This window comes from Strongylocentrotus purpuratus, unplaced genomic scaffold, assembly GCF_000002235.5.
Source record: "Strongylocentrotus purpuratus isolate Spur 01 unplaced genomic scaffold, Spur_5.0 spur5_scaffold_9, whole genome shotgun sequence".
In the NCBI taxonomy this organism is placed as follows: domain Eukaryota; kingdom Metazoa; phylum Echinodermata; class Echinoidea; order Camarodonta; family Strongylocentrotidae; genus Strongylocentrotus; species Strongylocentrotus purpuratus.
The window spans coordinates 26,519,547-26,534,522 of NW_022145615.1; the positions used below are offsets into that span (position 1 = coordinate 26,519,547).

At 37.6% G+C, this 14,976-nt stretch overlaps 1 protein-coding gene across 1 annotated transcript; it reads right to left on the reverse strand.

Moving 5' to 3' along the window:
* Positions 1 to 716: 716 nt before the first annotated feature.
* Positions 717 to 14,976, reverse strand: LOC589674 (lysosomal acid glucosylceramidase). The gene is made up of 10 exons (XM_030976643.1): positions 14,457 to 14,976; positions 13,396 to 13,595; positions 12,303 to 12,455; positions 9,869 to 10,002; positions 9,065 to 9,237; positions 5,113 to 5,350; positions 3,873 to 4,097; positions 2,999 to 3,162; positions 2,318 to 2,440; positions 717 to 1,766 (listed from the first exon to the last, which is right to left on the reverse strand). Exons 1-10 carry the CDS (start codon positions 14,573 to 14,575, stop codon positions 1,655 to 1,657), a joined length of 1,641 nt encoding a protein of 546 aa, XP_030832503.1. The 5' UTR covers positions 14,576 to 14,976; the 3' UTR covers positions 717 to 1,654.

The following is a 14,976-nucleotide window of genomic DNA, read 5'->3' on the forward strand; positions in this document are numbered from 1 at the left end:
TCCTACAGTGAAATTATTGAATTCAAATTATTTTCATCGAAGTTGTATTGTTGCAAACTTTGATAATAATCTTTCTTTGGAAACACAGCAGTTTTTGCATTTACAAATATTACAAACTGATAACTTATTGGTGAAACAAAAGCTGGGTGAGTTTAATAGTGTCCACTTTCGATACAGCTCTACAGGAAAATCTGTTTCAAGAGGAAGCACTGATAAGTACATGTATGTACAACTTTTTCTTCTTTTAGGATCTCTCCTCAAATGTTTTCATTAAAGGGATAGTTGAGTTTTGTTGCAGAGGGCGCTACACAAAATAATGTTTTTGTGAGATAATGAAAAACTCAGTGTCGAATTTGAAAGAACATACAATTTACGGCTGAAATATCAATAAATATAACGATTTCTAATATTTGTGGTGCCCAAATATTTGATAATTTGAACCAGCCGTTGAAAAAAAAACTGAGATAGCGCCTTTTACGTTTAATTCTAGCCAATGCAGATGTTGCCTTTTTCGTGTTGGTTATAATACGCACAACAAGCGGAATGATATGAACGCATTGGCTAAATTTTACACATTGAAGGCATCTGCAGTCTGTTACAGAAACTCAACTATCCCTTTAAGCAAATTCATGTAGGAAACAGCTAAAAAGCACACATTTTTGGTAAGTAATACAATCACTTGATGAAATGAAATCATGAAATCACTAGAAAACATGTTGATAATATATTTTGGTCCAATGTTTAGAATGGAAAACGGTAGGACACATCATCGAACAATTTTTGTTAAGTAAAAAAACAGAGCCCCGATACTTTTGGTGAGTAACAAAAATACAAATATTGCAGCGTAATATAAAGAATTTTAATATTTCCTTTTATAATTGCAGTAGTAGTCGGAAATCCCTTCCACTGGTTCATACAATATACAATAGATTGTAGGAATTAAATACAGTCATGATCAAAGTAGAAACGTTAGTAGAAAAACAGATAGTTAGGTACAGTAGGTACAAGTATTAAAGAATGGGTTCAGAACTCCTTGCAATCTGATTGGTTAAAAGCCAGTAAAGACAATAGACTTAATTTTACTGACTGCATAAATTATGCACAAATAAGATGCAATATTAGCAATCAATATTTTAAAAATTAAAACGGTATCTTTACAATATGGCATACAATATTTGACTGTAGAGACACTGAAAATAGATGGGTGACCAATTCTGCATGTAAGCCCTTTACAAACAGTTCAAGGAGAAGGTAGATTTGACTCAACTATTTCCATACATCCAGTAAATTGGTTTCATGCGTCCAGTAAATCAGTTTCATGCATCCTGTTAATCTGTTTCATGCGTTCGGTAAAATTTACTTCTTTTTACGCCCATTCTATAAATCAGATGATGCGCAGGTTTTTTGCCTGGGTCGGTAGAATTGTGTGCATGCGGTAACTTTGGCGTGGTCTATAACACATTTGGCTATGCCTCCTGTGTTTAGACCATGCCCAAAGTTACTTTGTGCACACAATTCCTACCGACCCACTCGTACCTGTGCATCATTTGTCCACTGCAGTAGCAGGCCTCAAAGGTGGAATATTAATGCATATCTGGTTAAACTAACACCAGCCTGTGTCGAGTGAGGAGGTGCTTATGAATCAGTGCAGAAGTTATGAGTGAGTTGCCTTCCAGAGGTAAGTTTGTATTGAGCGAGCAGGAACGATAGCGTCTAGGAAACCGGTTGTGGAATGGTTGATGGAGATGGGAATGGGATCTTCTTGCCTGGGTGGAGGAAAAACATAGATAAATATCATCATTATAATCGTCATCATAATCACCAACAACTTTATCCTCATCATTAAAACTACTGTCACCATCAACAACATCATCATCATCACCACCACCATCACTATTATCATCATCAAGTTATTTTCGAGTTATCTCATGTTCCACATTATCTACTCAGAGCCTGAAGGCAGATAACCCAGTGTAAACGTAATACGAGTTACTGCCTTTCTGGTTTCTAAAAATAGAGTTTCCAAATATTTAAAGTTGTGAAGTATAATCATTTACACATGTATACATGTCAACATGTGTATTAACATCCCTGTAAGAAAATTACTGACCTTTAAAAAAGGTGAAATTAAGTATTCAGTTTCAATAGCAGGGATTATACCACAGAACAAATAACTCTATACTATAAATGTGGTACTTTCTAGGAAATTCCCACCACTGTCACTCATGACATCATCTCATCATGTTTCCCACAATGAGGGAGAAGTGTCACACAAGAGCGAGTGTTTAAAGGCTATAGGTCAAGAGCAAGGACTTACACATTGATGACCACTAGAGCTACTATGCCGTCTGGTCTTAGGAAGGAGATTGCCTCAAGCTTCTGGTCCTCGCTCTGGTCTATCTTTAGACCCACTCTGCTAGAATCAGGAAGTACAAACTTGCTGCAAGGGGTCAAAGAAAGAGGAATAGAAGTATATTTACTCCATTATCAATCAGTAGCATTGACAGAATGAAACAACATACACTCTAACTCTAACCTTAATGATAATCCAAGCCTCAATCCTCACTGAAATCATAATCTTAACCCTAATCCAAAAACCCATTCTAGTTTCCACCCTTTATAGGTATTATATTAATCATGGCATTCCACATCATTTTCAATTCTAGTGACCAAATGAGGCTACCCAAACCATAACTCTGATCATAGCCCTTACCCTACCCCTCATCCTAATCCTATCCATAATCTTAATGCAAATTAATGTACAAAAGGGCTACTGATAATAATTGACCTGATTCTAATGTTACATTAAAACAAAATTAAAAAGAACTGTGTATAGACAGAGGCTGGCACCGTTAACGATATGAAAATAACACCCCCCCCAAAAAAAAATCATTGTTTTTCAGGGTTTATATTAACAGTTTATGACAGACACGCCACTTTTAGCAAACAATCACAATATTTACAGAAAGGAGGAAGAACAAATAAGCCTTGGCCTCACCTAAAGTGACCTAAATGGTAGAACATGGGTTGTTTGTAGAAGACGTCGTACTCTGCATCGACGATGATAGGAGCGTTAAGCTTGTGGGCGATCCAGCTTGGACCTCCCTGGATGTTGAGGGCCATGTTCCAATCTACCCAGCCCGTCACCCAGTGGCTCATGTTCTGAAGAGAAGAGAAGAAGATGTTTTAAAGCCCATCTGCTCTAGTTTGGCCAGGGGGGATCAGACCTCCCTGCAAGGTCACTGACAGGTGGTTATCTCACCAAATCAGCTCTCAAACAACATAAGAAAAAGGGGATCATGGGGGACCAATAGGCACCGATAATGCATTTTTTGCTATATAGAGGGCGCAAGTAGCTATAGGTAGTGCAATGGGGCTTTAAACAATTGTAAAAAGGGAATTTTCAAATATTAATTTTGTATTTTCAAAGGATTGTTTCATTAAAGAAATGATTGGTACTATAAAATCGATGAATAGAGCATATCGGTATACAGACACATATGAAAGCTTTATGTCTCGCACTCATCAGAGTAAATCGCAATAACGGACAGAAAGCCTAAATCAGACAAAACATGTACTTCCCCCTCCCTACAAACAAATAAGCCTCACCTATTGTGTTTTTGTGCCCCTATTACATTTCAGGTCAAAAGTGCACATAGATTGGTATGTTAAATTTCTTAATTTTTCAGCTCTATTTTCGGGGGTAGGGGGGAAGCTTGCTTGTAAGAGAATCTTAAAGTCAATTATCACCTAAAAAATGCAAAAATATTTTTCCTGATATTTTTCAGAATTGTATCCCAACTCAACCCCTCCAAAAAAAAAAAAAAAAAAAAAAATTGGACCCCCCCTGGTTATGATGACATCTTTAATACCTCTATAATGCTCTGTGAGAACCTTTCTCCTCTCGCCCAGACTCCCAAGTCGACCTTCACACCGGGAGTCGCTGAGGTGCCCTCGCACGCCTCCGTGTAAAGGATAAACTTATCGGGGAAGAGGTTGTTGGTGAGATCCAACTTGAGGGTCGGAGCCTCTTTGTCCCAGTACCAGTGAACCGCGATACCTTTGATGTACTTCTCAGCCTCAGAATCACCAAGGACCTGAAGAAGAAAAAATGTGAGGGAGTGTGATTTGAATCCATAAGGCGAAGTGTTACAGAGAAATTTCCTGTTTGGTTGTTTTTTTTTCTCCTCAGAGAAAAGAAATGAGGGTGATTATTTTAGTCTAGTCTTTTAAAGCATTAAAGATATAAAATAATACAGAGGGAAGAAAAAGGAGAGATATACATGTATGTCTAAAATAAAATAGGCAGGAACCTTACATCATATTTGGTCTAGCGTTTTACAATTGATGTATCTTCTATATCATTTGCTACTCTTGCTATCCCCTCTCTCTGTCTCTCACTTTCTGTCTGTCTGTCTGTCTGTCCGTCTCTCTCTCTCTCTCATCCTTCTCTCTCCCTACCCCCCTCTGTCTCTCTCTCTCTTATCTCTCAATTTAGTCGCTCCTCAGTATCACTTTCTTTTGTCACAACTGTATATCTACCTACCCCCCTCTGTCTCTCTCTCTCTTATCTCTCAATTTAGTCGCTCCTCAGTATCACTTTCTTTTGTCACAACTGTATATCGCTTACCACGACCGGCCAATCAGGTAGCTCAAATCTCTGATCATCCAGCATCATGATATTGACGTGCCTGCCCCTCTCCCTCTCCCTCTCCCTCTCTCTCTCTCTCTCTCTCTCTTCCCCCATCCCCCCTCTCATTCTAGTTGCCCCTCAGTATCACTTTCTTTAAACTGTATATCGCTTACCACGACCGGCCAATCAGGTAGCTCAAATCTCTGATCATCGAGCATCATGATATTGACGTGCCCCCCCCCCCCTCTCTATCTCTCTCTCATTCTAGTCGCCCCTCAGTATCACTTTCTTTAAACTGTATATCGCTTACCACGACCGGTCAATCGGGTAGCTCAAATCTCTGATCATCGAGCATCATGATATTGACATGCCCTCCCCCCCCCCTCTCTATCTCTCTCCCCCTATAACCCCTCTGTCCATCTTATCTCTCATTCTAGTCTCTCCTCAGTATCACTTTCTTGAAACTGTATATCGCTTACCACGACCGGCCAATCAGGTAGCTCAAATCTCTGATCATCCAGCATCATGATATTGACGTGCCCCAAGCCATGTTCCTCCAGGGTGGGGCCTAGGTCCCGCTTTACAAAGTCTCTCTCTAGCTGGGGCGTCATGTAGTTGCAGGCATTAGGCTGGTCCTTGATGGCCCCAGCCCAGGGCTCATTCTGTATCGTCATACCCCACATGGACACGTTGTGCTTGGCGTAGCCTTCAATAAATCTTCAGGATAAACAACAAATAAACGATTAGGTACACATGTATTGTTGGGAGAGAGAGAGAGAGAGAGAGAGAGAGAGGGGGATACAATTGATATAAGACTGTAAAATCAGAAGCATTTATGAGCATGGAATTTTGCACATTTGATAAGTCGTCTAGATTTGCTAAGGTTTCATGCCAAAAAGCCTACAATTAATTCAATTCAAAACATGGACTATTGCGATTCTGGTAGGTGTCCTGTTGTGAAATCAACCATCAGTATCACCTTATAACAGTTCATGTTTCTGGTAATACAGTAGTTTGGAGCAGAGAATGATGACTGTTTTCCATCTCAATCTTATCAGTATCCTGTCTGTGAACGATTTGTAAACCTGTTAATACAAGACAAGGTCAGATCACATATTGTGAGCTTTCTTGCAGAATTCTTAGTCATCACTTAATACTTATTCATCAGGAAATCCCTATGATTTGGAAATATTTCAAGGAGAATCAAGCATTGCTCAGTCCCCTCTGCATTTGTAATGTTAGGGAACCTTCTCAGGTGTACCAGAGAAGCAATAATGCTGAACATGGGATGAGGAAGGAAAAAAGATAAACATGTATACTCAAACATCCACTTTCTATTTTCGCTTTCAACTTTATACAGAGCTGTTGACATATTGGAGTGAGCGAAACTTAAAGGTCTCGTTTAACAATGTTAAATCTGAGATACACGGCCCTACGTGTTATCAGTGTCTGTGATTATGGTGTAATATTGAAGCCCTAAAAAAATTGCGCTTCAAAATGATCAAGAAGTGCCTCAAAAAAGTAAAAATCTTTGAGTGACCGGTTTTACCATACTCGTTTACCCCAATAGACTGTAGTGTTATGAAAACCGTCAGGCGAACGGTTTTCAAAATTTGTAATTCCAATCATAAATATCTTGATAATCATACAGGCGATCGGCTTGTAAAAGTCATGGGGTTCCTGACTGACCTAAAGGTTTATAATTATCATTGCATCATGAGCTAAATCCAGAATTTTATTTCAGAATCTGAGACAAAGTTACCGGATCCCTTTAAATAGCATACCTATATAAAGCTACATGAACACAGGTACTTGTGATGAAAATGAAACTTAATAATAGAGATCATAACAGAAATATAAGTATCTGAGGATGTTTAAGTATTCATAGAAAGAAAGAAAGACAGATGCAAAACAGATATTTCCTCAAGTATATATCAAGCATCAAATGGGAACAGTACAATCTTCATCACCAAAAATAGAAAAATACAAAGAGGAAGCCAACTTGATTGTTGATACATACATGTATACTTCTGATTCCAGCTGAAAATTGATACCAGTATACTACACTGTATAAGATGGGGTGATATGGTGAATTTTATGTATCCAATAAAGGTGCAGACTCTCTTCATTTATTTCATTCATGATCAACACAAAATACTAAGGTCTTCTGGACAAAGATTCTAAGACAAAAAAGCACACTCTTTTTGTGTTTTGCTTTCATGTTTTAAATTCCAGGTTTTTAACATTCATACTTTTAGACAAATAGGTTTTAATTACAGTAATTGACAACTGCCATTTTGAAACAAAATTGTAGTGTATCCTATTTGACATACAAGATTGCAAATACCTGTAGACTATATTTTCATGAGATTTATTATTGTTTCTATGAATACTTAAACATCCTCGGATACTTATATATTTATGTTATGAACTTTATTACTAAGTTTCATTTTCATCACAAGTACATGTAGCTTTATAAGCTATTTAAGTTTCACTCACTCCAATATCTCAATAAAATATGACATTTTTAAAGGGTACCAAAACCACATGTTCCATTCACCCCCCCCCCCAGAAAACAAATACGTTATGTAAAAAATTGTACTGCTAGAATATAATTTTAAAAAACTTTCTAAAACTTTACATGGCATTCTATTGGTCAACAGTTACAAGTATATAGAAAATAAAGAATAAAAGGAAAGTAGAACCCTACGCATGGAACCCCAGTCGGACCTGGGCTCCTTGCAAGCCATATTCTATGCGTCAACTTGTCTACTCATCTGTGGCCTGTAAGATAATTGAGCGTGCATTCAAGCTTGCAGTATCTCTTTATAGAAATACTATTTAAACTCATATTGTCATTTACAAAGAACCCCAAACATGCACAGACAAATATTTGTTGGTAATTGGCATCCTATAAATCTATTTTTATCTTCATCAAGTACCACGAGTATCACTTTGCAAAATCTGAATATAAAGGTTTCACTTTGTCTGTCATTTTTATCTGTTATAAATTAATTACATGTCAAGCACAACACAGTTCTTCTCCTTCATACCTGGCTGAATTGCTCAAACAATACCATCCACCCTGAACCCTTTGTTCAAGTAACCAAGCATTACTTTGTGTACCCAAAACCAATACATTATTCTATAGGGGCAGATCTTTGACAGTTGCTGGACCAAACCTTCGGAACAACCTTCCCAAATTCATACAAAAGGCACCCACTTCTGCAACGTTCAAATTTATACTTAAAATGCACCTCTTTTGCCTTTAATAATTAGCTTCAATTGTATTTTGTCCTAACTTACGTTATATGTTTTGACTATGTTAGCTATCTTTCTATTATGTTGGTTACTATGTTAAGTTAGTCATTTTAGTAGTTATAAGATTTGTATACTTCCCTTTGTTGATTCCTTTTATGTTATTATATTTCTCTTGTCATTCATGCTTGTATAGCGCATAGAGAAACTTCGCTTATTATGCGCTCTATAAATAAATATAAATATTGTATTATTATATCTTGAATATCTTTTTAACGAGATCTGACATTTACTACAGCAATATTTCCTCTTAGCTTTATTCAGTCAAAGATGTAGGGTTAGTTTGAAAGAACAAACTCTAATTTGACACAGTACAGAGGAGGCGCGATAGCTCAGTCGATAGAGCAATGGTCTCGTAATCCCGTAACCTGGGTTCAAAACCAAGTCGATGCGCTAGTGCCCTTTGGTAAGGCATTAATCTTCATTACCAGGTCCCTCGGAGAGGACCTAAAGCCATCGGCCGTCTGGTTGCTTACTAACAAGCATTCATGCTTTCTTAGCAGTCAGGTAAAATAACCACCACCACCACCAAATACATGACCATAATTCCTAAAGCCTTGAGCAGAGCCTAGATCTGTCAGTTTCTGGCTGTGCCAGGAGCGATATCAGTACAGAGCCTTTAGTAGTCTCATATTGCAGACACTGTTACGCACAACGACTGACAAGGGTATGTTTCTGCAAACTAGGGCTTGGTTGCAATTGGATTTATGCCAAGTTTCAAGGATAGGGTTAAGTTTGGTTATGAGTTGATGTGAAACAAAAGCATGACTGGTGATCAAGATTTATGATACCACTAAGCAATAGCCGCCAGAACATATTATGTCACACAATCTAACAACATGTTGATTATATGAAATGTGCAACGGCATGAGTGTTTTTATCTTCTGAGAGAGAGAGAGAGAGAAAAGATTAGGGCTTGGTTGGAATTGGGTTTAGGGCTAGGCTTCAGTCTTGGGTTAGGTTTTTTTTTGTCAAGTGTTGATGCAAGAAATATGACTGATGTTCGACATTGTTCATTAACCACCTACAATCTGGATTCAAAGTGATATAAGAGCCCAGAGGACTGTGAAGTGGAATAAATAAATAACAGATAATATCTGTGACCAGTCTTACTTGGCAAGATACAAGGCGAGCGTCTTGTAGTACTTGCCACCAGGCTCCCCAATGACCTGACCCCTGTATCGGTAGGTGCCACTGGTCTTCATCCACTTCGGAGGAGACCACTGTGTACAGAAGAACTTTAGAGGGCGCACACTGGCTTCCATGGCAGCATGAAGGACGGGTATCTAAAGGGAGCAAGAATTAAACCATCAAAATGAACAAGATAAGAGCTTATAGTCACTGCAGTCAACATGTAACCCCCCAAAACAAAAAAAATAAAAATAAAAGAAGATATTTCCACTTGATATGTTCAAACCAGCTTTATTCACCTTCCTGCAAAGATTACTTCACTTCCAGACAAGATTTATACTTTATTTCATAAAATATTATTTCAACAGGCAATGAGAGTGTTTTTTTTAGCCATACAGTCTTTTATGTGCCACATTGGTCTACCAAAGATCTTGTATTGGACCTACAATTTCTATTTCATTTTATTTTAGTTTGATACTTAGGTGAGAAAAGGGGTAAATTACAGTATAAGAAGAACAAAATATTACAAGTAAAAAATAAGGATCATCAATAAAAAGAGGTCTGTTTATTAAAACTGAAGTAAAAATCATTCTGCTTAATGCTGCTTACAAGTGAAAGAAAATTCTCAAGAGTACTTGAAATGAAATTTTACACTGACACAAGTAACAAATATGATCAAGGCCCCCGTCCTATGAAGAGATTAATAGGACCAAAATCAATTGCAAAAAGTGATGAAATGCTAATTTATCCTGACAGAGTAACACTGTAAATAAAATAAGTTTGTACCTTATAGTTGATGTCTTCATCGGCTAGTGAGAAGTTAGTCAGGGCAAAATCATTTTCCGACTCGCAAAGACTGTACGGTCGCTTAGAGAAATCACAGGTTCCGATGTTGATCCTCGAGAATGTGTACTCCAGTCCTGAAAGAAAATGGCAGGATACTTAAGATTGCATTTTCCAAATCCATGTTGCTTTTTGAATAGGACGCAGTGAAGAAATCTTTTCAGGAAGGTGATTAAATCTGGTGTAATCATACGTGTCATGTCTGCAGTCATCACACGTTGGTTCCATGCCTTATGACCGAATCAAGTATTAACGAGCAAGAATGCGTAGGATGTAAATACGAGCACTTATAGAGGATGCTCACAAATTGGTAGACATTTTCATGGGGAAAAAAAATGGAAAATTTCACACTGTCTTTCCAAGATATACGGTATATATTTTTGGTACAGTCATGAAACCGTGGTTATGTGTATATGTAATACAGGCTAATTAAAGTAATTATTAAATTACGGCATGAAACATATACAAATTATGTTTGCTCTTGTTTGGTATTTTTGTGACCAACATCCACTACAGCATTAAGAACAAGGACAAGTATGTTTTTGATAAATCTTTAACCCCAAAACAAGTTTTAAAAGGAAACAGTGTACTTCATGGATTGAGAGGTCAGAGAAACATATTTGACATTTTCTATAAGACAGAAAAAAAAAATCTCTTTTTTTATTCTCAGGAGTTTTAAAAATACATGTACATGTACTTTACAAGCCTTTATACTGTACATGTAGTTCGGTCACCCTCAAATGAACTGTCTAATTGTCACACCATGTTGACATGATCTGTCATGGGATTTGTCAATCTATCAAATATTTACACATTCATGTGTGCACTGTTATGGACTTTAATATTTGGTGATACTGTACAATGCTATGTATGATACCTTTAATAATGACCAGTGGTGCGCTTATCGACAACATGAAGAGGACATGTCACATGATCAAGAAACCATTGTGTTTGTATTTTGAAGATATACAAATGAGGAATTTGAACTCTGGCAGTGTACACATACCGGTACTGTACGCACAATACTTGGCCCAAGCCCAATATTTGCCCCTACCACCCGCCCCCAAAAAAATCCTCAGAATACAAATTGCAGATAAAAAATGTACGATTCTAGAAACAAGTACATGTAAACAGCAAAAACAAAATTTGGCTATCAAGAAGTTCGGCAATGGCAATCAAAGTGCTACATGTAGTGTACAGGGCGTAATAAATATGTCAAATCTTACCGAGCCATGATGAGGGTTTAAATATGTCAAGATATTAACAAAAGATGTACATGTAGCATACTTTTCAAACCCTAGCATCTCTTTACCTGGGCATTGCATAACCCCCCAAAAGGGGGAAATTTAAGGTATTTCCCAAATGATAATACAAATACGGTACTCTTTTTACTATTTAGTAATTTATTTGGTACGTAATTCAAATGTAATCCATGAAGGATCATATTAAGATAAATCTGCCTTTTTCTGAAGAATGTAGGTTGCAAATGTAGGTTGCCTTTTATTCAAGCTAACAAGTACATGTACTGTCTGCTCATAGCCAGAAGGGCGTAACTTGTGTTATCTAAAAGTTTATGGGTTAAAATGCCCTTCTGGTTTCAATCAGATCACGGGACCAAGATTGCTTTAGAGGTGCAATGTGCAACTGAACATGACATATATCTTTTAATCTCCTAGATAACACTACCGGTATCTCAGTAATTTGTCATACATGTAGGCATGCAATGACAGAATAAAATGTAAATGTTTGTGAAGGGCTTGTCAAGACATCAAGTGTCATTTCTGATAAGGAACATGTATGATGATCTGAACTAATCACCATGTGCTCTGAATTATGAAATGAAATGCTTTACACTCAGCTACATGGGATTAAGAATTCAATTTGTTTTATTAAACCATTTCAAATCTAAACAGTATACAAATTATGCGTGTATGAACATTATTGATACAGTGAAAATGGTCAGGGTGCCCCTAAAAGCCAAGGCTTGATGAATGGGGCCCCCAATTAATTTCCTCCATGACTGAGGTCAACACTGGGCATACTGTTCCAGTGGGAGAAATGCACAAGCAGCTAAATGTTGAAGAGAATATGTGAGAGTTGTATGCCCGGGGTCGTATGACAGCCTTAATAGCCATGAATTGGGTGCTGCTAGTCAAACGTTATTCTAAGGGAGCCAGGCCTTTTCTCTGATCAAAAGGTTCCATATACCCTGTCATCTTTACATTGTTAACTCAAATATGACAAGCCAGAACCTCAGATCGGAAGAATGTACATTTCAAATTGTCATTTCCTATCGTGATGCAATTTTGTCCCAAATCTCGTTCAAGTCTAACCGTGAGTTTTCCATTGGCCTCAAGATAAATTTGTTGATACTAACCATCAGCTGAATAGTAGGACCTGATGAGGTGGTTCTGGGTTGCAGCTGATAGATTCTTGACAGAGAGAGCCATAGAGTCAGTTACAGCACCACCAAAACCCAACACCTTCTGGTACAAATCTGATGTATTAATAGTCAAATTGACTGTAGAAGCTGACAAAGAGAAATGATAGGAAAAAAAATATTGAATTTAATGAGTATCATATAATTTTCTGCATGAAGATTATAATTTTTTCAGAATTTTACAAATGATAAAAACTGGAAACAATAATTTTTCATAAATAGTTTGAAAATGGATGAATTATGCAATCATCAAAATAGAGACATGGAGAGAGGGGAATAGGAAGAGGAAGAAGGAATAGAGAAAAAGAAAGGGAGGGGTAATATGTTCATATACATGTACCACAGTTATCTACTATGCACCTGTGATTTCTTTTAAACATTGATGAATTAATAAGCGATGTAGGGCATTATGAATTTCTTTGTCACTTAGGCTCCTTTGTCACTGAGACATCTTTTTGTGGAGAGTGAAAAGATGAGAAAAGACAAAGAAGATGAAAAACATCTTGTTTGCTTTGAGGTGAGCTCACATCTCACAAATTGGTGACCTGAAATTTGCTCCAGGGAAAATTGTTTGGACTTCATTTTGGCCAAGTTATAGGCCTTGGGTTAGGGTCAGGGTTGCAATATGATGTTAGGATAGATTTATGGTAAGGACTAGTGCAAGGTTAAATGTTTGGTCCGGAGTTTGATTCATGAACTGTCTTGGAACAGCCTACCAGCGTCTCTAGTTACTGCTACATGTACCGGCATCAATTCATTTAAACACAGCATGGTTTCTTTTCGGTCAGACAAACACTTTGTAATATCATAGTCTGACATTCATGCATGCACTGATTTATAGACTTTCACTAATGTACCAAGTGATATGACCGGGAGACCTACAGGATATCCTACACGCTTGTAGGATGATGATGATGATGATGATTACGGTAGGAAATTGATGGCAGATCAATTGTTGCGGAGCATTTGTCTTAGAAACCCCTAATGATAAATTTTTCATTCTAATAAAATATGGACTCAGTAAATTTACCTGAAGCATTAGATTTGGCTGAAATAGGTGCTATTCTCTTTGCAAACCGATCACTTGCTTTACTGGAAGTGTAGTAAGTAAAATGATCTGCAAGTAGAGGTAGATATCCTTCTATGGTGTCACAGTATGTGCTGTTACACTGGCATACAAAGCTATCTCCAGAAGCAAATTGAGTCTTGTTGCAAGGAAAATACCCCTCATCACCTGTGGAGAAAGGAAAAGAAATGTATTCTATTCTTGAAGTCATTTTGAAAATATATGTATCATAATAAAAAGCAGGTTTATCATTATATCATAACAAAATTGAGCGAGATAACTGCTTAGCCTTTCCATTTCAAAACAAGAAGATATTTACATTTTGTCTTTTGTTTTTTTTGCACCTGTCTACAAGGACCACATTCTTTGTTTCCCTTGAAAATGGTTTCTCATTGACACATGTACTTAAGGAACCTGTCTATAAAGACCACCTGTCTACAAAAGCTACTTTATGTGTTTCCCTTGGGCGGTCGTTATAGGCAGGTTTGACTGTATATATATATTTTTAGTGCTCACTACCCCTTTGAGGGGGTAGTGAGCACACTTTGAGCACACAAAAAAGGTAAAATTGTGGTTATGTTTGGCGGGAGTTTTTTTTCATAAACCGGGAGATTCTACATCAAAGCGGGAGAGCAGGAGGAAGGGTGTGGTGGCGGGATAGAGTCTCCAGCTGTGATGTGGTGGGACGGCAAGAACGAGCATGGTGGCGTGACGTGAGACTCCCTCCAAATGCGGGAGGGGTGCAGCCTAGCCCTGTTTAATTTGAATATGATCAATATCCCTACAAAACTTTGAAGTTACAACGAGGCTAGGCCCATGTCTTTCATTAACAACCGAGAGAGGACCCTTTAATTTCTTAAGTACATGTACATGTAGTCTATCATATAATTTTCTTTGAGATTAGAATATTGTTCAAAACTAAATGTAATATTTTCATAGAACTTTTGTGGTTGAAATTGGAAATTGACATTTTTAAAGAAAGAAAAGGAAACTTGAACAATTTTTATTTTCTATAGTCCAGCTTACCATCGTTTTTGCTTTGACTAGAAGTCGAAACCAAACTGAAGATAACCACAGCAACCAATAAACACATCTGGATGTTCACACTTGGTTGAGTGACCCCTCCTTGGCTTTTTCGACCCATCTTGAATCTTCACAGTTTCGAATTCTGCAAAAATAATCTCTGCGGCTTTCTCCACAGGACCGCTACAGCCGACCGATTCGCCACAACTGGAGCGCGAACGCTAGTGCCGTGGCCGTGGTAGTGTTCCACTCACTACCAAGTTCCAGTGTATTAGGAGACTCTCCTCGAGTTTGTCCCTTTTCGTTCGCCCTTCAATTTCAAATTCAAGTTGTGTTTAACCATTAAAACGTTGGTCTTGTCGCGGTAAGATATGGACTCCACTTTACAACAGCTCTAATTGATCCAGTGATTTCAATCACATCATTCAGACGACGGCCATGTATACAGAGTGAATACACAAATTCAGAATAGTACACGCAGCGCATATATATCGCATGTACAGTCACCGTACAAATATCTCC